General features: G+C 38.1%; 2 protein-coding genes across 2 annotated transcripts; one reads left to right on the top strand and one right to left on the bottom strand.

Moving 5' to 3' along the window:
- The first annotated feature begins 576 nt into the window (after positions 1-576).
- On the top strand, positions 577-21004 carry gys2 (glycogen synthase 2). The gene is made up of 16 exons (XM_042510932.1): positions 577-820; positions 4891-5072; positions 6881-7072; positions 7984-8169; positions 10330-10474; positions 11425-11542; positions 11623-11743; positions 11931-12037; positions 12779-12838; positions 12968-13046; positions 15373-15486; positions 16668-16794; positions 16899-16994; positions 17092-17255; positions 18682-18762; positions 20364-21004. The coding sequence occupies exons 1-16, from the start codon at positions 697-699 to the stop codon at positions 20583-20585; spliced, it is 2118 nt and encodes a 705-aa protein (XP_042366866.1). The 5' UTR covers positions 577-696; the 3' UTR covers positions 20586-21004.
- Positions 21005-22655: 1651 nt separating this feature from the next.
- Positions 22656-25044, bottom strand: spx (spexin hormone). The gene is made up of 6 exons (XM_042510964.1): positions 25000-25044; positions 24003-24086; positions 23774-23831; positions 23540-23602; positions 23263-23349; positions 22656-22720 (listed from the first exon to the last, which is right to left on the bottom strand). Exons 1-6 carry the CDS (start codon positions 25003-25005, stop codon positions 22656-22658), a joined length of 363 nt encoding a protein of 120 aa, XP_042366898.1. The 5' UTR covers positions 25006-25044.
- Positions 25045-27282: the final 2238 nt, after the last annotated feature.

Here is a 27282-nt window from a genome sequence, read left to right as displayed (position 1 = left end):
TTGGATACTTTTGCCTGTGTGACTGATCACCCGTGTATGCACCTGAGCCTGAACTTGAACTTTTAACCAAGTCTATGACGGTGTTTTGTGAGTCCTTTGCCAGTTTTTGCTTGGCAGTATGTACCTTTCAGCATTCATGGGGCCTTCATAAATGTGAGAGTTACCCACGATGCCATGGGAATGAGCACACCCCAATACTATCACAGATGCTGGCTTTGACCTTTGTGCTGGAATTAATCTGGGTAGTCCTTTTACTTTTACTAGTCCTTTTTACTTGAGAACACAACTACCATGATCTCCACAAACAATTTGAAATGTGGATTTGTCAGACCAGAGCACACTTTTCCACTTTGTGCAAGTCCACCTCAGATGAGCTTGGGCACTACAGAGAATATTCTGGCACTTTTTGTCACTGGGGGTGTTTCCTCTTGTCCTGGTGGGTAGCTTTCATTCATCAACATTTCACAATCACCCTGACATGTGTGTATATGTGTATGGAACGTCCCCTCCTGGAGGTCAGCCTCAGTAGGCGGGGTGGAAGCTCTTTGCCCCCATCAGTCCCTTTTATCTTGCCCTGGAGGACTGTCCCAGCCGAGCCCAGGACCTCCACATGCAGGCTTGTTTGAAGGATTTATCCACAGACTGCAACAGCTCTAAAACACATACAGTGTCTGTTGGATCCCTGGACGTTTTAAGATGCCGCTGTCACGGTCCCTGTCAATGTCGTCCCTGAGCGGGGTGCTGCCGTCCTGGGAGGAAGACGAGCTGCCTGTGGAGGACCTGTTGCTCTTCGAGGTGGCTTGGGAGGTCACCAACAAAGGTCAGATCACAGGTTTAATGATTTCTGAAGAAATGACATGTTTGAATAGATGTATTCTGGCAGTAAGCATGAGTTCAGCTACAGAGGGCCTTTTTCCAAAGTATTGCAAAATGACACAGTGGGAATATTTTACATTTCCACAATACGATCAGTTCAAGTACACTTTTTGAATATAGTCTACATTTGAAATGAAATAATTAACCATAATTAACCCTTTGAAACCTGAATGGACATCCCTTTTCTTGTGCTGGGCTCAGATGCCTTTCACAAGTATTTAAGTCTTTGAACCCTGAGCAAATTGATTTGATTTTTTATGAAAACATGGGGGAAAAGGGAATGAGCAACTTGGCAAGGAACATTTCTCAAACTGCAAAAAATACTTAGATTATTATTATTTCCTAAGCATTTTTAAAAGGTTATTTCCTCAGCTCTTTTTAAATATTTTTTTAAGTGTGCAAACTTTAGGTAATTGTCTTGCTTTTTCTTAACTCTTATTTTTTTGTCGCTAATTTTCAGGTAATGTCCTTGTACTTTTTTTAAAACTAATTTTGTGTGATTTTGAGTTATTTCATCTTTAGTTGGTCCTTGCCTTCTTTCCATGTTTTTGAAAGAAATCAAGCTAATTTGCTTAGGTTTCAAAGGGTTAAGAGAAAACAGTAAGTCACTTTGTCAAGACACTGCGTGATTTATCTGAAGATAAAAATATATAATTGTAAAAATATATATAATAAAAAGATAAATTTGTCAAAATTAATACATGAAATATGTCCACCAGTGATAGTAACTTGGCCCTTTTATAGTCTGTCTGTTTGGCAGTATTGGAACTATTTCGTGTAAAATTGTGCCTCTTTACCCCTCAAAGAGCAAACATTGAAATCGAGTGAGCACGGAGACAGAGTCTGCTCCGTCTGAAGAGTTAAATATTAAACGGCAGATAAGTGGTAAAGGAGGAATAGTCATGTGTAAAACCATAAAAATAAAGCAAAAACTGACAGTGAGCAAACTGGATGAATATGTTAATGGATAACGTGTCAAAATATATTGTTTGTTACTTTGTGTTAGTGACAGTGTGTCATGCTGAGTCAGCATTCATAATAATTATTGATATTATACTTCAGCCTTGACAGAGACTGAGCAGTACTGCTGATGATGCTGAGGTCATGACCTCTTTGGGGGATGTGTGTAGCAATCAATATAGGTTTTGGTTTCAGCACCACTATAACATACAGATAAAGGCATTTTTTAGTCAAAATTTTCGAATTTCTGATTTAATCGAATATTTCTAACATGAAGCAAAAAGCACCATTTAGGCCTAAATAATGAAATCAAATAATACTGAGGTGAATAGACTATGACAATTTTTTATTACTATTGCTCATAGAATTGATCTAATTTTGCTAATATGTGATTACTGTTAATATATTTTAGGTATTTCAAAGTTAATCAACAATAACATAATTTATCAATTAAACCCTGGGATCCCACTTTAATATTACACACACTTGTATCACCCAACGCACAGAATGTGCTTTTTTAAAATCAAGCTTTAAAAATTATATATATATATTATTCTATTATATATTATTATTATATAAATATTGATTTATTATATATTATTTTTATCAGATTATTTTCTACTTTCCTTGATTTAATTTGTAACCAGCATCAGTCCTAATCATAAATACAAAATATTCCTTAATTTTCAGAATTTTAACCCTTTCAATGCCAGGTTCTTGACACAATGCCAGTTTTTCAGATAAAACAAACAAACAAACACAAAAATGAATTATTATTATTATTATTTTTATTATACCACATGCTAAGTACATTTTTTTAAAATTATTTTTTCTTATTATCACAGCCTGGTATATGTAAATGATTAGCAGTAACATTGATTGTGACTGATTATTACAAAAATTGTCCTTTTTTTTGTCTTTATTGGATGGAAATGTTATATGTAATTGTAAGATATAAACCTGACAAAAGGTCAAATAATTTCTTTGAGTGTACATATATGCTATTAATATTGTATTATGAATTTAGCCCATGGTCATGTTGTCAAACAGTTCAGAGGTTATTGTCCATTCTGCTGTTTTCTCTGGCCTCAGCCTTATATAACGCCTGCTCTCTGATGCAGTTTAGACGTCACTGATGGTCATTTCTATCAATATTTGTCTTTTTGTCGCCACGTGAGAGACTGGGATAAACATTCCCACATGTTTTGGTCTGTTACAAAATAGAAAATTCTGTCTGTCTGTCTCAGATATTGACTCTGGTTTATTTGTTCAAGTGAGTTAGTAGTTTTGAGGGAGTAGTGATAAAATTTGAGATTTAAGATTTCCTGATTTCCAAATTCCAGAGTCAACCGCATAAACACTCTGAATTTAAGTTTTGTCTTGAGACAACTGAACCACTCTTAGTAGCTCCAAATATGGATTTATGGCACATTTACTTTTTCAGAACAACTTTCTTGAAACTGCATTTGAAGTTTCTAAAGGATTCAATACAAATACAATTTAGGCTAGCTATAAAAAAAAGTTTTTACAAAATGCATTCCACTTAAAACCTGAGCATATTGGTTTAACTTATTTAAAAAAAAAAAAAAAAAAACAACCAAAAAAACAAATCATGGGTAGCAAGCAATAAGCATTTTAACAAGATGTGGCACACACACAAAAAAAAGGAAAGTAAAAAAAACAAACACAATGACAAACAAGAAAATGACCCAAATGCCTAGAAGGAAAAAAAAAAAGTACATACATATTTTTTTCTGTAACATAATTTAAAATATATAGTAGCAATGATTATACATATAGTTTTCTGGACATTTTTCCCCCAGAAGCTCATTTTAAGGCCATTTTCTTGTCACCTTTTACATTTTTTTTGCAATTTGCTGAACTAATAACTTTATGTGAGGACCATTTCAGTTTGTTTCACTCTTTTGTTGCTGAATTTATTCTTTATGAATATTATGGACCTAAATGTTGCCATCTGCTGGAATTTGTGTACACATACACTCTGTCTCAACCTCAACCCCCAAGATCAGGTGTAAGATTTTTTATTGAAATTTCAAGTGTAAACATGTACATCATTGTACAAATATAGATCCCCTCATACAAACACACATTCCCACAGGCAAAAAAAATAAATGAATAATGACAAAGTAGTAAGCAAAAAGTAATAAGTATAATATTAACAGATTATACAAATTTAAATACATACATGATTAATTTGATAATAATAATAATAATAATTAAAATTAATAATCAAATTAATAATTTTAAAAATTATAATATGCATAATAACAAAAATAGGAAAAGAAAAAATAAAATAGTAAAGTAATGAATATAAACATCCACGTAATAAGATAAAATTACATATAAAATATAAAATAAACGACAGGATCAATACTTTCAGATTATCCATGTAACATTTCCTTGTCAGTCAGTGATACATGTCGTCAGCCAAAATGAGTCCTAAATACAAACATTTACAAAATGCATTTCATAAATCGTTACCACATCAGATAAGACAGGTTACAGGACATGACACGCAGTTCATTTTTATGCTACACAGATCATTAGCTTGGTAATTTTTCTGAAAACTGTGAGCACTGAAGAAGAGAATATTATTGGCATAGTAAAAAAAAAGACAGGAAAAAAGAGATTAGTATATGTGTGTATTTAAAATTATTTAAGGGAATTATTATAATTTTTAAGCTTTTTTTTCAGTCCATTTCTTGTTCTGGTCCAGGTCTCATAAGGTTATTTAAATAATCTTGTCTTTTTTCCATCTTTGCTGAGCAAAAAAACAATTGTGTGAAGGAATTAAAAGCCTGTCCCATATAGCTGCCTGTCCCAAATATAAGCCTGTTTGATCTGTGAGGACCATCTGACCTTTGACTTTTATGCTGATCTAGGACAGGGGGTCCCAAATGTAAAACAGCCTCTCTGTGATCTTAGTCAGTGACGTTACAATCATATTTAAATATCACTACACAGCACTTAAGTTAGAAATGCAACTTCCGAGCTATGTATTCCACTCTGTCTCTCTGTATATGCACCTGCAGTTGTGTGGAATCTACACAGTGATCCAGACCAAAGCCAAGATCACTGTGGATGAATGGGGGGAGAACTACTACATGATGGGGCCCTACTTCGAGCACAACTTTAAGACCCAGGTGGAGGGCTGTGAGCCGCCCAACCCCGCCATCAGGAAGGCCATGGACGCTCTCATCCACAACGGCTGCCAGGTAGGAGACAGTGAGTGTTTGTGTGTGTTGGACAAAGTGTGTTATTTCTAATGTATGTCAGGAAGTGGTTCATTCTTGGTAAAGAATTGGGCTTGTATTCATTGCCCTTACATAGATTTTAGGGGGTGTAACCTCTGCTAAATGCTTATTTATACTCACGTGGGATTCATCGTGGAGCACAACTGGGTAAGACCATTTTGGATGGTTGGAAATGTTAGGGGGCCCCTGGAGTTTACTTCTCTTATTTTTTTTCTCTTAAAAGAAAATTAAGGGAAAATCAAGAAAATGTTGCTTCTTAAGGCCCATTGTTTATATATATTTGAGTAACACTTTTGAATTATGTAGCATCTCATAAGATAGTAATCTATACTCCTGATCCTTTTTTTAGTATCTATCTAGTTTTTGTGTTTAGTATCTAAGGTATCAATATGTTCTTCAAAATATCGTAAATGAAAACTCTTATAGTTTTGTTTGGTTCATTTGATTATCAGATTCACTAAGTTAAGTAAGCTCTAAGAGCAATAAAACCTTAAACACAAGACACACAGCTACTGTAAATAATATAAAAATATGATACACTTCACTTCTTCTGAAACTCGAAGTTCTCCTGTTTTTTAGTGACCCCAAATTAATCCACTTGACTGAAAATTACCAACTCAAATGGGGATAAAAAGAACCAAATAAATGTAGAAACAAATATATGAGGGATTCCTTTATTTTTTCCATCTGAACAGTATTGCTGTGTACTGTGCACATTACTGTTGACCAAACTCTCACTGAGGGGACTTCTGCAGTCTACCTACCAATCAGTGGCCACTAGATGGCTGTAATGCACCAGAGAGACTATGATGATCCAGGAGTAGAGACAAATTATACAGTGGGCATTTTTTTTGTGCTATTGGCAGTGTCTGCTGAAAGCTTGAGTCAGAACTTTTTGTACTTCACTACCTTTATGAGTCCAGGATTTTTTGAGAATAGCACATCATGTTTCAAAACTGCAAAATTCAGGCGAAGCTGCCATCTGAGCCTGACCACATAAGATCTCAAAGAGGAATATTTGCATAAAATGATGTACAATAAATTATTTTATTTGATGAAAAATGGCAAACTACAAAAATAGCTTACACATTATAAGTCTTACAGTGTATAGCACTGGAAATGCCAAATCAACAAATATATGCCCAACTGTGGTTTCCTGAAGTAGAAATCTTAAATGTGGGGACTCTGAATACCCAGAACTCTGAATTTTACCAAAGAAGTACTACATGTAAGCATGGGTGAGACAATGAGACAGTGCGGACAATAGCCCCCAGGGCCCCCCCACCCTGACACCTTGGCCTGAGCCCAATAGGCCCATTCAGTGATCCATCCTAACATGAAGAGATACCTCTACTTTAGCAAACATACTGAGGACTTTTTCTACCACTGTTACTTGCCAGGAAAATGTCAGCTGTTTAGTATGAGTAAGAAATTGCTTATAGGCGCCATGGGCAGATTGAGAGTCATCAGGCCCCTGGGCACATATATGCAAAAGGACCATCTCCTATAAAACCAAGACACACAAATTTTGTGGTGGTTTAGCATTTTTTTTCTTTATTATTTAGTGCGTTTGTTTTTGTCTCTTTGTGGTTGTTTTGCCACTTTTTGCAGTTATTGTGTGTCTTTTTTGCGGTTCCTTTTCATCTCCTTATGGTCTTTTGTGTCCCTCAATGGTACATGTTAATAGGAGTAGATTTTAAAGTAGAAAAAATAGATTTTAAAGTGGAACCTCTCTCACTGGGCCTACTTTGCTGATGTTGATGCTGCAGGTTCATTTTGGCCGCTGGCTGATCGAGGGCAGCCCCTTTGTGATCCTTTTTGACATTGGCTCAGCTGCTTGGAACCTGGACCGCTGGAAGGGGGACCTGTGGGAGACCTGCAACATAGGCTTACCCTACGACGACCGAGAGGCCAACGACGCGCTCATCCTGGGCTCCCTCATCGCCTGGTTCTTCAAAGAGGTCAGATGGCATTCAAGTTACTGTTCAGCGCACTGTTTCTCAGTGAATTCCCGAAATGTCAGCCTTTCACCTTCTACTGCTACTTGTGGCTACAAAACTGTGAAATATCCTGATGCAGTTAAGGTGTGTTTCCATTGCGAGAACTAGGCTGCATTGCGGGATAACACCTAGGAGACAGGAACATTTACAGGACTCGTAGTCAGTCCTCTCAGCTTTTATGTCTATATTTGCAGTGTAGGTCCCCAGTAGGACCCACTGGACTCATGACCTGATGTAATCATTCTACCAGGGTTTCATTCTTCTTCTTCGTCGTCTTCTGTCTTTTTCTTCGTCTTTTCCTTTTCCTTTGTCTTCTTCTACTTCGTCTTCTTCTGCGTTTTCATCTCCATATTTTTCTAATGTCGTCTTTTCTACTTTCTTCTACTTCATCTTCACGCCTTACCCTTTCGTCTTCTCTTTTTCATCGTCATCTTCTTTTTCGTCCTCTTGGTTGTTATCTTGATTGTTGTCTTGGCCGTTGTCTTCTTCTTTGTTGTCATCTTTGTCTTCTTCTTCTTTGCCTTCTTTTTCTGCTTGGTTAAAATTGCACTAGTTTTGTTGATGTCTTTTTTATCTTCTTTTTCTTCGTCTTCTGACTTTCTACCTAAACATCAACCCATGCCATCAACCAATGCCTCACCCAGCAGTTTTCCTGGGTACTGAAATACCTCCCACAAGGCAGAAACTTGTCTCGCCCCTGTAAACGTTCTCAAAAATTATCATACAGGGGTTATTCCTGCAGTGGGAACATGCACCAATGGGCGAGACCCTGTAAAACTACTTCAGAGTCCCTGCAGTGGAAACAGGATTAGGTTTCAGTATGACCTAAGGTAGACACTATTTCCAGCCCAAATGCATCTTTTGTTTTCCAGTTAACAGACCAGCTGGGAGACAAACCTAATGTCATCAGCCATTTCCATGAGTGGCAGGCGGGTCCAGGGGTTATTCTGTCTCGCTCCCGCAAGATTCCCATGGCAACGGTCTTCACCACACACGCCACCCTGCTGGGACGATACCTCTGTGCTGGGAATGCCGACTTTTACAACAACCTGGACAAGGTGAGAGGTCAGGAGGGTGGGTAATGCTTGCGGTACATAGACACATCCACATACTGTCACTGCTGGAGGCTAGAGCAACAAATATGTACACAAAGCTTTTGCTGAATTATTATTAAAGGTGACGATGCAGCTCCTGCATTGTGTTCTCTGGAGGCCTTGCTTTGTAAGGGGACTTTGAGTTAAATCTGGCTTCCTGAATTCTGTTAATTTTGTGCTTACACGGCAACCTGATCTGACAGAAATACACAAAATAACCACAACCTCTTTGACACCACATTACCTGGTGGGGGCACATTATAGCATTATACTGTTGTCATGGTTTACACAGTCAGGATGTTTACATGATGTTAAAAGTGGACTTTTAAAATACTGTGAACATGTTAGTGTGCCTAAAACTGACTAAATTGAATTTCTTGAAACTGGACTAAACACCCAGATAAAGTGATTGGAAGTCGAGCTATAAGTCATGTAAACACCTCAGTCAGAGTTTAACTGGACTCTGTGTTCTGTGCATGCACCTCGTTGCAGCGCCGCCTCCCTTTGGTAGTTGGGGGGGATAAGGACTGTTTGTAATTTTTTTGGGGGAGGTTAATGCTGTAAGATGGGTCAGGCATAAAAAATAAAACTCACTTGCTCCTACGAATGACAAAAGAAGAAAACAGTATAAATACAATAAAATAAGTTGAAACATTAATACAATCCAAACAATAGACATAACATATTGAAGAAGATGTGAAGACATCTACATCCATAATCTTGTACAAAATATAGTTAGAGAAAAGGTTAGTAAATGAGAAAAAAAGACAATATAATAATAATAATAATAATAATAATAATAATAATAATAATAATATAGAATAATAATATAATAATATGAGAATTATATGAATAATTTAATCCTTACAAAATAATCTCAATTTGTCTTCTGAATTCAAACAACTTAAAATTTTGAAGCAGCCTGGTAACTACATTTTTTATTTTATTTATTTTGTGTGTGTGTGTGTGTGTGTGTGTTGTGTGTGTGTGTGTGTGTGTGTGGTGTGTGTGTGTGTGTGTGTGTATGTGGGTGTGTGGGTGTGTGGTGGGTGTGTGGTGGGTGAGTGAGTGAGTGGGTGGTTCAGTATTTAGAGCTACAGCATTCCACAGGTTTTGAAAATGTCAAGAGGATAGAAAATATAATATACATGTAACTCATCCATCAAGAAAAATAACACATAAAATCAACACGATTCACTCTATCTTCTATCTGTAAGCAAAAACAAAACTCTTTTTTTCATACTTCTCTTGAGTGATGATCACATTTGGACCTAGAGATCTCCCGCATATCTCCTTATGAACAACATATTAAAATCAACCATAAAAACAGCAATATGCATTTGATTGTGACCCACATGCAAACACTTCAACAAAATCCAAACTTGCACACACACATGCACATAGTCCATCAGATTCATTTTCACATTCAAAGGTTCGGGCTAAAAATTCACAGTCTTTTACAGCACTTAGAGCATCATTAGTGGTGTTGAGTTGTGTGTGGAGGGGGTCAGCATGGTGTTTGTAATTGGCTCTGCTCTGCCCACATCCTAAAGGTCAGCGTGGAGCTAAAGGCCACTCACTGGCTGAATGGGTAATTGACAGATGTGGTGTTTATAAGCTTGAACAGGAAGTCCAGAGGAATGTAACATCTATTACATCAAAGGACTCATATTAATAATATGCATTTCCACTTTTGTTGACTGTGGTACACTATGCAGCTGGGAAAGAGGAAATGAAGCAGAATATGGAACCCAAGAGCTGTATTAGGTACTAGAGATACACATTGTAAATTAAGAAAAAATGAATGGGAAAAATAATACTCATCTTTTTTGTTTCATGTAACAAATAAAGTAGTTGTACTCTGTACCCTCTGTACTTAGAAAATCAATTCGAAGTTTTGAAGTTTAATTAGCATTAGGATGTCACAGTGGCAGTCTGACTGACATCTTTATGTACACGCTTGCATTACTTCCTGTTGGTAAAAGAGTTTGCTGTTATATTTCATAGTCTTACATTCAGTGCTTGAATATGTTTTTTGCTAATTAATTCTGCATTAAACCTACAAGGTTCAAAATAAGAATCCTTGAAATTGCCCTTCACTTTGTACTGATCTGTGTGTTGTAGTTCAACATAGACAAGGAGGCGGGTGAGCGGCAGATCTACCATCGTTACTGCTTGGAGAGAGCAGCGGTCCACTGTGCTCACGTCTTCACCACAGTTTCCCAGATCACCGCTGTGGAGGCCAGCCACATGCTGCACAGGACGCCAGGTGGGGGACACTTTTCACTGTTGTACCTCAATCCCAACTGAGTTTTACTTTAAGGATAGTGATGCCGATCAGTTGGTCTAATCGTACAACAAAGGCCCAGTATACACTGTGCAATTTTGGGCTGTTTCAGACAAATGATGACCACCGTAAAAGAAATGTGTCTATCTTTGGTCATGGCTCTAAAACGATGGTTTTCTGTTGCCCAGTGAGAGAAGTTTAAGGATGGCCGTTGTCACGGTCTTAGGATCAAGGACAGCTTGCGATAAAATTCTGACAGTGTCAGAAATTTAGGATGATCATCTTACTGATTGCTGTTATGACATGCATCTACTAACCAACCATCAGAAATGCAGCATAAAATGATGCACTCATCAGTGCGGCTCTGCTAAATGCTAATAGATACTAATATCTTACTTTGAGCTCTTATTGCAAAACTGGCATGCCAAGTTGGGATCTTTTCCCTAGCTGTCTCCACATTCTCCTCCTCCTCTTCTTCTGAGTTTTTTGAGACACATAAATGCCACTATGACAAGAGCTCCATTTTTTTGTTTACATGTTGTTTTTACCACTACAGCAGCGTAGATGGATGACGCACCTTGACAATGTTTTGTTTTTGTGTTTGACATTGATGGACGTACGTCGTAGCCTGCAATTCAGTGGCTGATGTCCTTGCACAATCTGCACACATCAAACTTGATGTCATACCCAAGTTTATCAAGATCCATGTTTCACAGTGTAGCTTGCACTAAAGGTATGAGATTGCTGAAACCTCACAGTCTGCAGGAGGTTTACCCCTTTTCCAGATTCAGACAGAACCACCAGCCAGATTAATATTAAAGTTCAACGTTTATGGTCCCCAGAGGATGAAGCCTTAGCATCACCATAAGGTCAAACTTACCAGTTATTTATTTGTCCACTAAAGCTCTCTCCTTGCTGTGTTGATGGTACAGATGTCGTGACCCCAAATGGGCTCAATGTGAAGAAGTTCTCGGCCATGCATGAGTTTCAGAACCTGCACTCCACCAGCAAGGCCCGCATCCAGGAGTTTGTGAGAGGACACTTCTATGGGTGGGTTCAGTTTGTTCATTTAGCTCTGACTCATCTTGTTGTTTCGCTCTTAAGTCTTACTGTAATTATTCATCTGTTAGTCATCTGGACTTCAACCTGGACAAAACCCTCTTCTTTTTCATCGCCGGACGCTATGAGTTTTCCAACAAAGGAGCTGATATTTTCCTTGAGTCACTGTCCAGACTCAACTACCTGCTGAGGGTGAGGTCCTTCACTCTTGTGCATTCAGTAGCACTCTGCTGTAAGCATTAAATGTGCAAAAAGTACACCTTCAAAACCCTTACAACCTTGATAAGATAAACTACAAGTGTTACTTCTTCAGCATGCATTCCAGTCCAACACACTAATTCATCCCACTTTCTTTTTTCCTTCTTCACTCTCTCCACAGGTCCACAGAAATGATGTGACGGTGGTAGTTTTTTTCATCATGCCAGCTAAAACCAACAACTTCAATGTAGAGTCACTGAAGGGACAGGCAGTACGCAAGCAGCTCTGGTATGTCCTGATGTTGTTTACATATAACAGTCCAGTACAAGAACAGACCCAACTGCCAGAGCAAATGTTGGCATTGTATGTCTTTGCAAACCATGGATATGTTACATTTGTACATTATTATGAAGTGAATACGTTGAAACTTTACCTTTGAACAAGGCTGTAGTTAATGTGTGATTAGGTTTAAGCACACACACACACACACACACAAACACACACACACACACACAAAGTCAAAAAGGATCATGTTTGGTTTAAAATACCTGCTTTGACGACATAATCCCGTCAGGAAACACAGTCTGTCTCTGGAAAATACATTTGCTTTTGTGGAAATACAGCATCTTCTCAGTAGGGCCACTTTTTGTGATACTGTCCCTGGTGGAAACGCAGCAATGTAACTGTAAAAAAAATTGCTTTATGTGGATTTATCCACAGTGGAAATAAGGATATTTCTCGGTTTAAAAAAAATTCTCTTCATGGCCCTATCCCTGGTGGAGACACTGATTTTTCAGTAAAAAAAAAAAACAAAAAAATATTATTAATATTTATTTATTTATTTGGCACTGTCGTGACAGAAATACAACAATTTCTGAGTAAAAAAAAAAAAACAACTTGCCTTTTGTTGGGCTCTCCCTGGTCAAAACACAGTGGTCTCACCACTTTTCATGAGATGAGGTCATAAGTTTGGAGTAAATGGTGAATAAAAAAGGTACATTTCTAAAGGTTTCCATATGTTTTTCACAGGGACACAGCTCACACAGTGAAGGAGAAGTTTGGTAAAAAGCTGTATGATGCTCTGTTAAAGTAAGTAAATGGACTCTGTAAATGAACCTATAGCTTTATTGATTTTACACTGCGTACATCAACACCGGCTCTCAGTGATGAATGGTGATAATTCTGTATGTTCCATGTTTTATTGTTTGCTGTCCTCAGAGGGCAGATCCCCGACATGAACTCCATTCTGGATCGAGATGACTTCACCATAATGAAGAGAGCCATCTACGCTACTCAGGTACTGGAGATTTTCTCTTCCTTATTTTTTTTTTTTCATTTGTCCATCCTGATAAAACATAAGTGAGCAAGAGAAAATATAGAGTCAGAGTTGTCACAACAGAACATACAGAGACTACAACAAACATTAGGCTAGTTAAGACTGGGGGGGACAAAAGACACTGCAAATGAGGCCAGACTGTCCTGCGTGGTCCTCACGCTGACTTTATAAATAATTGATGTAGCTTCTGTGAAGTCACCGGTTGGTTTGTGGACTGCCATTCTGGAGTCTTGCCATCTTAGTTTTTTGGAGCCAGAAAAGACCATATTTGGACGTGAGGGCAGAGATTGGATTGATGCCTTGTAGACAGCCTGTCACTCAAGAGGCCCCGCCCTTAAATAATACGTAAATCTAATCTCTTAAAAATATATATGAGTGAATTTTACAAAAATTCAACCCCCTGAGCAATCGTCATGGATGTTTAAATTAGCTACAGAGACCAAAACTTTTTTGCAAACCTGTTATTTCTGTTATTTCTTCTGCAAAGTTAGGCATTTCTAACATGGAGATCTATGGGGAGTGGCCAGCCTGTTTTCACAACAAAGTTGTCAAAGGCTGCAGCTTTTGAAGCAATTCTGAAGCAGTCCGCCCATAATTATGCCTAACTTTAAGCTTTAAGTGTAACTTTTTTCTTCCTTTCAAGTTCCATCTGCTGTCTACAAAATATGGTTGTAGAACAGCATATAGTTAGCCAATCCCACAATCTTCATCCTCTGACACTGCACCGACCAAAAGGCTTCCTCATTATTGTCATAAAAATTGTAGAGAACAAAATTCTGCTTTTTTTCATATTACAAACAGTTCTCTAGTGTTGTCCTTCCAGGAACCTTCCTGTGAATCAACATTTCGTTTTCTGGAAAGAATGAAATAAAATGAAGCATTGCTGGTATTGTTTTGTGTGGTGATGTGGTGTGGTGTGACACTCATCAGATATCATTAGGTTTAGATAATGCCTGTGCTGATCAATACTTCACTGAATCACACTCTGAAAGGTTACTGGTCTCGGACCACTGACTCAGTCATTAGGTCATTTCTTCTCAATCAACTCTTTTAGGTAAGTGTGTTTGAATATGTGTGATATACAGTGTATGAATGTGAACATGTTTAACATTCATGGAAATTCAGCTGACATGCCTTAGAGACAGACATGCATACATCCAGCGGAAAAGAACTGACTAGAATCACACATTGTATTTATCTACTGTTTGTCTTCCACTGATTGATTAACTACTAGACAAGCATTATTGTCCTTGAGGGTGCAGTAATTCAGTTAAATCAAATCAGGACACCATTCAAGACCTTGACCCCCTTTAAACTGACATTATGCTGACATAAATCTTAAATGGACTGTCAATCCAATCACCAAACATGTTGGAATAGTATTTTTCTGCAGACTATGGATGTGTTACATGTGTACATTACTATGAAGCTGATGTGTTGAAACTCAAAATTTTGTTACGTTACAACAACACTGTGTTTAACATGTGGTTGTGTTTAGGCACTTGGTTGAGAAAAGATCATGTTTGGGCTTAACAAAGCAGCTTTGGTGGCACAGTCATAACTTGAGAAGCTGTCTATGTCTCTGTAAAAAGCCACTTTCCTTGGAACCATTCCTGCTGGAAAAGCAGCCATGTCTTGGTAAAAAAAAAAACGAATGCTTTTCTTAGCACAATCCCCACTGGAAGAGCAGCAAGGTTTTGGTAAAATAAAATGCTTTTCTTGGAACTATCCCCACTGGAAAAGCAGAGATATTTCTGTAAAAAAAAACAACAACCAAGCAGCTTGGTAAAAAACAACCATTTTTTTTGCACAATCCTCACCGGAAAAGTAGTTTTGTCTCTGTAAAAAACAGCCACTTTTCTTAGTACAATTACCACTGGAGTAGCAGCAATGTCTCGGTCAAAAACAAAAGCTTTTCATGGCACAATACCCCAGTGGAAAAACTGTAATAAGTCGCTAAAAAACACTAATTTTAGTAACTAAAAAGTCTCTGGAAACTAAGCGATGACTAATATGGTTTTGTTGTTTGTTGTTTGGAACAGTCCCCCATTTTCTCTGCCAACTGATGAAAAAAATTAGCGCATATATCATATCAATTTAGGAACATTGATATAATACATAGGAAACAGACAAAAACGTATGTGTGGTATGCACAATGCCAACAGTTTCTTGTGGCCACTGGGCTGGGACTGGGATATATTTTATAAGGTATGGAAATGGGTAATTATAAATTCCATCACACTAACACACAGTGCATAAACCAAACTGACCTGTCCCGTCTTTGCAGAGACACAGCCTCCCTCCAGTAACCACTCATAACATGTTGGACGACTCAAAAGATCCCATCCTGTCCAATGTGAGACGCATCGGCCTCTTTAACTCCAGGAACGATCGAGTCAAGGTAGACAGCATGTCCTGTACGCTTCCTTACATCAATAATGTGTTCTCTTCTGGAGTCAGTTTATGGGAATTTTTAGTCATGACTTGCCAGGTGATGATGAAGTTTGAAAATATTTTGGTCTGAACAACAAGGGTTTCATGTGAACAAGTGATGAACGAAAAGAAGAATTTGCAGCCATGCTAGCAGCTCTATCGCTGCCTTCACATGCTCCTCAGATATATCGTTTTTACAGTTTACGAGTTACGAGCACATGAATAACAGTCCAAAGTCGGAATTACGAGTGGGATACTGAAAAAGGTATTTTTTATTATTTTTTCTATAAAGCATACCAGGCAAGTATACTAACATTTCTAACAATGTTATTTCGTAACTCAAGTTGACGACTTGACATCATAAATGCATAAACATAAGAAACACACTAAAAAACACTATTGTCAATTGCTGCCAAATACATCATTTGATGTCTCCATGAGACATACCCTTTGTCATATGTATGAGTCAATGGTCATACTAAGTTTCAGAAATAAAAATACTTAGGCTTGGAAAACAATTTGCGTTGAAAAGTACATAATGTGACATGAATATGTCACAAATTGATGCCAGTATGTAACGGACCGATGTAAGTTACTTAACTATAAATTTAAAACAGCGCTGACTTTACGTTAGAACAGCACTGACTTTGGATTTTACATGGGACATGAACAGCAGAGTCCTGGGTGAAAGTCTGTGTTTGTTTGACCCATTTTCCAAAACAGACTCTCTCGCTCTTTACGACATTTGCTCTGAGTGTCTATTATTGCTGTATATGGGTGTAAGTTGGAGGTAATCAAAGTCTAGTGCGTCTCATTAAGACGCCAAAGGATGCCTTCGGTGTTGGTATCACATGCCAAAAAGCATTGCAATTTGATAAACCATGAATGAGAATGAGCTAGCATTACCAGATGACAGAGCTACAAAAGAGTAATATTGGCACACAACAATCAAACTAAGTGATATGTCAAAATTAAAGAATGCAGATTTTTATTATTTGTTTTTGATGTAAATAAGAGGAAACATTTGGTTTGAGGGAATGTCAGTAGCTGAAAGGTACCATTGCATCTGAGGTCATATTACTGTTTCACATACTGCAGCTAATGACAAGTCTAAGTCCAAGTGGTTACTAATCCTCATCTTTGTATCAGGTTATCTTCCACCCTGAGTTTCTGTCCTCCACCAGTCCTCTGCTGCCAATGGACTACGAGGACTTTGTCCGTGGCTGTAACCTCGGAGTGTTCCCCTCCTACTATGAACCATGGGGATACACACCTGGTAACCTCACATTGTAACCTATTATTTGCGTTTGGTGACCCAAAGTGTAAAGAACATCTAACAAAAATACTGTAGCTTTTCTGAGCTGGATTCTATCCCCCCAGGTGAATGTACTGTGATGGGCATTCCCAGTGTGACCACCAACCTGTCAGGTTTCGGCTGCTTCATGGAGGAGCATGTGTCCGACCCTGCGGCCTATGGTGTGGAGACAAACGCACACATACACACATTTTGTCTTATAATAAGTAATATTGCTGCCTCAGCTCTTCTCATTTTGTCCCTCTGTGTCTCTGTCAGGTGTTTATATCGTGGACAGGCGTTTCCGTTCACCCGACGAGTCTTGTAACCAGCTGACCCAGTTCATGTTCAATTTCTGTCAGCAGTCTCTGCGCCAGCGTATCATCCAGAGGAACCGAACTGAGAGGCTGTCTGACCTGCTGGACTGGAAATACCTGGGACGGGTCTGTTTTTGTTGCACCAGCATAGAATACATGTTTGATAGAAGACAGAATACAACATCTGTCAGACAAAATACTTTTTCACATCTGCACACACAGTTCACAATAAAGGAATCATAGTAAAAATAATCAATAAAATTGTTTGCATGCATTAATACAGTTAGAAAGACATTTGTATTTAAACCATGACTGAGATGGTATGTGCTGAGAATTTGGCCAGAAAGAACCATTCACAGTGTTATTATACGTTGTCAGACAACCATACAACTGGACAGCATGATGCGTGGATGGGTGGCGTCACTTGAGAATGTGGCTACATGGAACCTGTTGTGTGCACATGATACGCCACAGAACAGCATCAAGTTGAAACACTGCTGGTAGCAACATAATATAAGGAGCATGAGGGTGATGGTTGCTATGTACTTGTGTTGTCTAAACCAGCCTGTTCTCAATTCGAACTCATCAAATACGTTTGCTCTGTCAGTGCTTTTGGCATATGAGCATGACGCCAAAAACCGCCTTTCAGCTCCAACTGGAAAGCAGCTGAATGGTGTCAGACGACAACACACTCAGACAGAACCAGCGAAGTTGTTATTATACACAAGCAGACGGGTGGACGGCATCAAGTGCATCCACATGCAACGTGCACAGGTGGCTTTACAGAAAAGTTGAAGGACAGTGTCAGGTAATAATGTTGCTGGTAACAATGTGATACTAAGTGCGCAAATGCGCTTATAGGGCGGTTAGGTGGGGAGGTGGATTTGTCCCACAAACAACTGACTTTTGTTTGGGAGTCCAGAGTTTGCTTCCCATGTGGATGTAAGTTTTTTTTAAAAATTCTACACCTTAACATGGGTCTTTTTTGCTTAATCCTAACCATCGTGACCACTTCAGTTGCCATATGCTGTTGTGTCAGCATATGGGCCATGCTGTGTCATCCCACCATGTGCATTTGTTGACATTATGGTAATGGCATCCTGGAGCATAAACAGCTGACACAGAAGGATACCTAAAACATCAAAAGCAGATGCGCAAGGTCACTGACAGAGCGGCACCATGTGACGAGTTGGGATGAAAAAATGTTGTCTAAACATAACCACATGCGTCATTATTCCACCATGTGCATTTGCTGACATCACAATAGCACCATCCTGGAACGTCAAAAGCAGACGCAGTAGGATACTTAAAATGTGATATGTAAGACATGCAAGTCTGATGCAAAGTGGCACTATATGAGAGTTTGGATGAGAATGTGTTGAAATGTGGAACAGAAACAGGGAGTCTTCTTTAGCATATTCTCACCTTATAAACATCTTTTTTTCATGATGCAAAAGAAAAACTAGAAAGAGGAAGAAAAACAAAAGCAAGATGTTCAGTCAAAATGTTGTTCAGTTGCTGATCTATGTCTCTGCTGACTTTTGATTTGCAGTTTTATATCCACGCCCGCCATCTTGCATTAAACAGAGCTTTCCCTGACAAGTTCAAGATGGACCCCATGGCACCTCCAAAGGTGAGGAATACTGTTAAAGAAAACTAGGAGTTTTGAATGAGTGACTAAACACGAGAATTAGTCCCTCTGTCGAGGCATCAGTGTCATCTTATTTTCATCATGGCAATGGTTTTTACAGTTTGCATCTGCAGTAAGATGCCAATTGTATGCAATTCGACTGCTTTTTGTGTAGTAGTCCCTCACATTTAAAATGCCCAAATACTCCTTTGATGCAGTCCTTGTGATAGTTCACCCCCAAATCAAAAATACATTTTTTTCCTCTTACCTGTAGTGCTATTTTCCTTTCTAGGTTGTTTTGGTGTGAGTTGCAGTGTTGGAGATATCAGCCAAATATATCAGTCAAAATGCCAAAAAAATTAATTTGAAAAACTCAACAGCAGTGTATATTCACAAAAAGTAATGCATCAGAATTTGTATCAACCCATGTAATCATAGGGGCTGCAAAAGAGTGAAAGTCATCATAATAAGGCTGGTTGGGCTAGTGTCCTTGTCCCATGTGAAACCAAGTGAACTCTACATCATGTTAAGTATGTATCCTGTTATGTCAAGCAATGTTTTTTTGTCTTTAATCTAACCTAACCAGTAAGGCTGTTTTTTTGTTGGGTGCAATATTTAACACTTTTGGATTATCTAAATGGTGCTACAAACTGAGAAGCATCTTTTGGCTGCTCCTCATTAAAAAGCTTTCTGTGACTTGTAACCTTGTCGGCCTCTAGCTGCATATACATGTACATAAGAATCCCTCATGTCCTGACTGACACGCAGTGGATACCTTAGGATTTTACCCACATTTGTCAGGCTTTAATTGACAGTCTAACATTTGGATGAATGTCAAGACATCATCATGGAGTGTGCTGACGTCAATCCCTGTACAGTTATATAGAATAGGACTCGCCTTTCTACCTTTGCTCTTTCCTGTTTGATGCAAGACTGAAATTACCTGATACACAATTTTCAGGTTTGATACAGATTTCAACCCTACAAGAATGGGAGGAGTCGTGGATAAGTCAACATAAGTCCAACAAACCCCAGACTTTCATGCAGGAGTCTGGTATTTGCTTTCTGTCTGTATGTGATGTTTTTTTTTCTACACCTTACCATGTGCCTCCTTCCCCTAATCCTAATCATCTGAGCCAACATGTTGGCTGGCATGTTGGTTGCCATGTGCTTTTGTAGCCTAAACATATCCACCTGCAGCATCATCCCACTATGTGCTTTTGTTGACATCACGGTAGTGTCATTGGGGAATGTCAACAGCAGATGCAAAAGAATACCTAAAATGTAATAAGGTGATGTGGAAGTCCAATGCAACATGTGACAACTTTGTATGAGAACGTGTTGAAGTGGCCATGAACTTGAAAAGAAAAGACAAAAATCACAATTCAGAGATCTCTGATGCTGCATCTTTTTGCTAGCATATGAACTCTACAACTGAAGACATCAAAACAATCCTAAAGTGGATAACCTTTTTGTATAAAGTCTGAAGTCTCTCTGGGTGGTTTTGATGTGAACAAAAAGCTGCTTGTAAGACAGGAAATCTTATGGTATTCTTTTTAAAATCTTAAGCAGAGTAATTTGAAACAACACCTTTGTCTCCACAGACAGAGGGTTTCCGTTACCCCCGGCCCTACTCGGTGCCCCCCTCTCCCTCTGCCTCCATCCACTCCACTCCCCACCATAGTGATGTGGAGGACGATGATGACAATGAGCCCTACGATGAAGATGAGGAGGCAGAGAGGGACCGACTGAACATCAAGGCTCCCTTTGTGCTGGGTGCCATACCAAAGGGAAAGAAGAAGCAACCTGGAGAGTCAGGAAATTGAGAAAAACCATGAGTAGCTACAGATTACAGTCAAGTGTTTCTAAGGGATGTGTAGAGAATAAACAAAAAAAGGAAAGCAACTTGTTTGAAGGTCTGCGGATTTGAGACAAAGTAAAAGGCCTAAAGTGTTACGACAATAGATGGTCCTTGATAGAGCTGGTTTGAAAAAGGTCAATCACAAAACCCAAACATCTCTTATGAAGCTCATGATCAACTTTTAACTGTGGTGTTCCCTAAGGCTCCATTCTGGGTCTACTGCTGTTTTCATTATACATCCTTCCTCTCAGCCAGGTTAGATAACAAAGATGTTGTCTTCAGTTGCTATGATATACAATTATGTTTGAATGCAATCCACTAATTCTATCAGCCCAATTTACCTTATGTACAGTGGATTAAACAAATCCATTTTTCAAGTTTCAACCCTGTGTGCCTGCTTTTAATTGACTTTGACTCATCATTTATGATGAAAGTTGCATTTTTATAAATATCGAGACATTAATCTTTTGTTTTTGAGACATTATTTGGAGATTTCTGTCCGGTTTGTTTGTTTGTTTTGTTTCATGCAGTCATCTGTTTAGTTTATATCCTGTTTTACTTTGAAAGTCAAGCTCCTCATGGGTCTATGTAATGCATATCAGATCAATTTTCCAAAATGAAAATGAGAAAACTGGAAAATTTTATTAAATTTTAATTTTAATTTTTAATAAAATCTTAATTCTGCACTGATCTGACAGACAAAAAATACAATTTTAGAAGACTGGATTCAGTTTTCCAGTTTTCTCATTTTCCTTTTTGATGTGGAAAATTGAACAGATAAGCGTTTCAGCGACCCTTGTGTTCTTGTTTTACTTCCTGTCTTTGTCTGTCTCCCGCCTGTTTCCTTACACACCTGCCCTCTATCAGTCTTGTAATTCCTTCTCTGATCCCAGAGTCTACCCTGCACATATGATTTCTATTGTTCTTGTTTGCTTCACCTTTGTGATCCCTACCTTACCCTTGCTGTTGGCCAATCCCTGTGTTCCCTCCATTTGCCCACGTCTACCTCCTCCAGCTGAGTCTCGTTTTTGTGATTAGTTCTCTGTGTGTATAAATCTCTTTGTTCCCTTTGTTTGTCTGTGTTCACCACTGTGCTCATGTTGTTGTTCCCTGCCTGTGTTCCTCTGTTTTCTGTCTTGAATTGCTGCTGTTCTGTATTTGGCTTGTCATTTATACTGAACTATAACAATTTCTAATGCTCTGCACACAAAACTGGCAACTGAGGACGCAGTAGACCAGGCAAATGCACGGGGCAGCAATCATGAAGTGAGCTGGTCCAAAAAAAGAAAAGAAAATTTGAAATAAGGATGATTTAGTTGAAAACAACCACATGCAAAATCTGCAGCACAAAAATCAGTGACACAACTATCACTTAATCCTTCAGAGCTCGGCATCAGTTTTGTTCCGCTGCATTCAGAAACCTTTTACAGCATTTAAACCTACAGAACTTTTGTCACTTTGTCGTCACAAATTTGTTTAATTTCTTTAATAAAATTCGGTGAAAAAAAGAAATGACCAACCAGGCAAGAAATGTCCCATAGTGTGCAAGAGAATGATCTCAAAATTAGTGGGAAAAAGGGAAGGGGGGTTAGAACAAAACAGGAAAGATTGTCCTGAAAACCAAATAATTACAATAATTTTATAGTGTTGTTTTATGTAACCATCAACACCACACAAAAACAGGTGTTCATAAAGATTTATGGGGGGAAAAAGCTGAAAAAGGCAGCTGTCTTTGGTCTTTGGTTTCAAAGGGTTTACTCGATATGACAGAATAAATTGTGCATGCTTATCTGGCACTTGTGATCATAACATTGAAAAGATGCCCTCAATATTTTGTCAAAGTTTATAAAATGCAGACAATCTTAGACCCATCGTGCTATTAATTCAAACTCTTTTTATTAAAATGTCACATTTCAAGCATAGTCAGAGAATTTATATTTACAAAAGAGCTGTTCCTCTCACATAGAATCAAACAGCTTAGATTGAAAAACAAAGACAGTGTTTTCTGGTAGCTTTAAAAATGTATGAAAGGCCATCAAAAGTATTCTCTCTTCCACACAGGCAGCTCCTGGAAATACACCTCATCGGGGTTTTCATCTGCTAGATGAGAGAGAGAAAATTAACATGATGTTATGGAATTGAAATATAATTTTTGAGTCAAACACAAAGCAAATGGCACAATCATTCATCTGAATTCCTTAAAGTTTGTGCATTAGAGCCTCTTCCACCTGTTAAAGGTGCATCTAAAAGCTTTCTCAAGCAGGTGAAAGAGGAGGGAAATTGTGTTCAAAATTAAAATGTCATAAAAATAGTGATCATTAAATCATTAACATGCAGATGAGTAATCTAAAAGTTACCCAGTGTGGCCAATTACTGATGACTAAAAAAAAAAAAAAAGCACTGGCACCTCTTCTGTGCTTTTGGGCGTGTAAAAATCCTTCAATCTATATTTTAATTTAAGAAATATAAACACCAGAAATAACTTTGTTTTTCAATGTTCAGGTTATTTTCTTGTAACTTTTTAGGAATTTCTTGGTAATTTGGGGCCAATTCTTGTGAAGTTGAAAAGGAAATGAAGCCATTTTGCTCAGGTTGGGTGGACGTATTAGCTGTGTGGTAGCTGGCACAGATGCTGCTCTCACCTCCCTCTCTGGCCTGCTGCAGGAAATTGAGCAGGACGGTGGCCGCTTGGTCCACGCTCAGCTTCTCCGTATTCTGACTGCGAGTCTCTGACAGGAAACAAACACCACATCCAATTATCTGTCAATGTCATGGGCCAAAAGTGATTCCAGCTCCAAGACTGTTCTTGGACACTCTTTGGGAGACTTTGATGATTCCAATAAATAAAATTAAAAAAAAAAAAAAAAAGATAAACAAAGTGTATTGATAAACGACTTTGTACAGTAACATTAACTGTACCTAAATGTAATGTGTCATAAACATCTCCTTCTTTTCGGTCCTCTGAGATGAACCTTCGTCCCTCTGGAGGAATGAAAGAAAGAAATGCATCTAACACTCATCTTTTGGAGTGTAATGTCTATAAACAGATACACAAGGATTTATCTGAAATTACAACACTACATAGTGTGTCTGTATTTATTCAGAACACTTTAGGTTTGCATGCAGACATGGGATCATTAGTTAGATACATACGAGTGCCCTTTAGGTACAGCATAGCCTGCGGGGTCCAGTTTCTCCGTTGGAAAGAGCCCTTTAAAGAAAAAACAAAGCTGCATACATTTTATATTTCTGCTTTGCAAGCCTGTCCTTTTATGTTATCTAAAACAACTCATTTTCAGATTTCCAGCTCTCTTTCTTCAATATTATCTTAAAAAAATTCTCATTATTGATAGTTTAATAAACAGAAATAATTCAGTTTTACCTTGGGTGCGCTCCACGATTGCGAGATAAAGGATGCCAGCAGTAAAAGGGAGAGTATATAAGTGGATGTGATGGCCCTCACACCCTGTGGGAGATAAAGGCATATAGTTGCAAATATTTTAAGTCATAATTCTTAAACATCCAAGAAAGACTCAACCACACATGCAGAATTTACGCACAGATTATGAGAAATAGTTTAACTAATAAATAACCATGAACAAACTGGCTTGTTTTCTTTCTAAAACATGGGAAAAGGGCAATAAGCTAAGAAAGAAGAAATGTCCCAAACGTTAACAAGAAATCAATGAAAAATTACAAGAGAAGCACCTGAAAACAAGCAAATAAATAAAGAAAGAAAGAAAAAGAAGAGAAGAAAAGACAGGTAAAGAACAAAAAACGCCTTAAGAAATTGTAACAATTAAAATAAATTAAAATATATGTAATATTATTACAGAAATATATGATTACACAAATTATAAGTAGTTTTCTGGGTATGTTTTTTTTCACCACAGTTAATTTTCAAGTCATTTTCTTGTCACCTTTTACTATTATTTATTTAGTTAGTTAGTTAAATTTTCCGGACATTTCTTGCCAAGTTGATCATAATCTTTTATCCTATGTTTTCGAAAGCAATCAAACTAACGCTCTCAGGAGGCTAAATGCTCGTGACAAGTATCTAAACGCAGCGAAAGAAAACTGATGTCGATTCAGGCGTTAAAGGGTTAACTAATAACTAATAATAATAATAACTAATAATTAGCATCAAATTCATGGAGTAACTTTGTAACTCAAGTGCAACATTACGGATCTATATGCAGGTATGAGCCATGTAGGTAATGGTGCGTAAAATGCCAGAAAATCTTTGGTTTCTAAGAATTTCAGAATTTTATAAAGCAACCTATTGTTTCAAAATGTTCTTTAATGAAGTTAAGGAGAAAAATGCATATCACTAGATTTTCCATCGCATTAAATTCAGACTTTTGGCGCAGTGTACTTACTTTCATGGTGCCAGAGGTCCTGTGCGCCTGGTGTCCAGCAGAGAGGATGAGAGACCGTAGGTGGATTCGGTATGCTCCCAGTGATCCCTCTCCCGGTATTTATACCCTCCTGGTCGGGGAAGCCTCCTTCCCTGAGCCAGGAGTGATAGGTCACGCCAATTTGTTGACTCGGGGGCGGAGAGGAGAGTGAATGAACGATCGATCCGGCTCTTTTCATTGAGAGCTATACTGTAAATACTTCTGAATCAAAACTGCTGCCATAAGCACATTCAGCCCCAAGACGCAGTTTTTCAACATTACGCATGTTGGAGCGGCGGGCCGTTAGTGTCAGATGTTTGTGGATGGACTCTGGGGAATGTTGTCACTGTCGATATGAGCAGTCATATTTCCCCCTCTGTGGAGTATTGATATGTTTGCGGCTTGCTCAGTGGAGCGGAGCAAGGAGAGATGAGAGCTGGATTTGTATGAATCAAAAGGCCACACTTCCAATTATGAATGTAATTATCCATGAGTGAGTGAGGCTGGGAGCACTGAATTTTCCTGTCAATGATGTCAGACAGTCTATGGTCAAACCATTAACTGTTCCGCGGACTCACAGAGGCAGGAAGATACTTACAGGAATACTGAGGTCATGAGTCTAAGTTCCCCCATCAACATACAGTTCATTAGTTTTTTCTACTGTCATATAGAGGATGCGTGTCTTTATCAAACTATACACTGTCAAATCTGACAAGTTGATTTTACTTGAAAAATCCAGGAAACCGAATACCTTAAAATTTTTAAGTAAATATAACTATTAGTCTTAATTTATGTGCTTCATAATGTTAAGTCACACTAACTTGGTTTATTGAAAGTTGCAAACACTTGCTTACACTAAGTCTATTTGCCGTTTTTAAGTTGCAACTTCACAAAATCGAGCAAATATGACTAAATTTTCAGTAAACTTAACAATTATCTTGACAGCCCTACATCTAAGTGTTGCCGCCAAATTTGAGGAACCTCCCTCAAGACCTTCTTGGGATATTGGGTTCATGAGAATGAGTCAGATGCAAGGTCACAAGTGACCTTTGACCAAATCCTAATAAATTCACTGTTTAGTCCAAGTGAACGTCTGTGCCAAATTTGAAGAAAGATGATTGTGAGATACTGTGTTCATAAGAATGAGATGGATGCAAGGTCACATTGATTTTTCTGGATGGCTGATATCAAATCAGGTTATTGTTGAGTCTAAGTGGACATTCGTGCCAAATTTTAAAAACTTCCCCCAAGCTGATCTTGAAATATCGCATTCACAAGAATGAGACAGAAAAGATCACAGTGACCTTGGTCTTTGACCACAAAAATCCAATCAGGTCATTGTAAAGTCCAAGTGGGCGTTAGTGACAAATTTGGCGTTCATGAGATATCACACTCACGTGAATGGGATGGATGGACATATGGACATTCCTACGGACGGACAATTGGAAAACATAATGCCCGCTGCCCGCTCGTGATCCTCAAATCCTTTGGAAAAACTAAGCAAAATTCATCCAACCAGTCATTTTCTGCTTAGTTGATGATTGACATAATTTTCCACACAAATACATTATGTTTTGTATTTTTCAGGTTTTATTTTGTTCTCTATATCTTGCACCAAAGTGGTGAATGGGCTAACCGTCTGATTGGCTCACATAACCTCTTTACTTTTTTAGTTTAGTTTTGTTCAGTGATTTTAAAATCTCCCTGCTTGAAAAATATCCAAACACACACACACACACACACACACACACACACACACATATACTGTATATCTCAATGTTAAAAACTTAGATTCACAGTGAATGTAAAGAGTCAATAACATGACAGGAACAAATGACCACACACAAAATGGATGTCAGATACAAAGCTAACTTCCATAGTATATTTACAAAAGTGCCATACAGCAAAACATTGTCATTTCACAGGTCACTTCAACTTCTTGGACAATCAGAACAGAAAGACCCACAGTTGAAGAGTTCATTTATTCGGTTCCTGGGTTATTGTCGATTCTTAAGAATTTCCTCTCTCAATAAAGAAAAAGAAAAAGAAAAAAAAAAAGACTTTGAACATTTAAAGCTCAACAGAGTTTAAGGACACAAAGGAATTCTCTAAGTGGTATGATGTGATACAACTTATGTTCATCCAGATATAAAACGTCTGCAGGTCCATAAATGTGTAAAGCTGCAGCTGCTTCAAAGTGTCATAGGTCTCAGGTCTGAAAACACAAAAACCCAACTGACTGCTCTAAACCACTGAAATAATATA

Source organism: Plectropomus leopardus, chromosome 22 (assembly GCF_008729295.1).
Source record: "Plectropomus leopardus isolate mb chromosome 22, YSFRI_Pleo_2.0, whole genome shotgun sequence".
Classification (NCBI taxonomy): Eukaryota; Metazoa; Chordata; class Actinopteri; order Perciformes; family Serranidae; genus Plectropomus; species Plectropomus leopardus.
The sequence above is the reverse complement of the archived record's forward strand: the minus strand, read 5'-3'. Positions and strand labels throughout refer to the sequence as shown.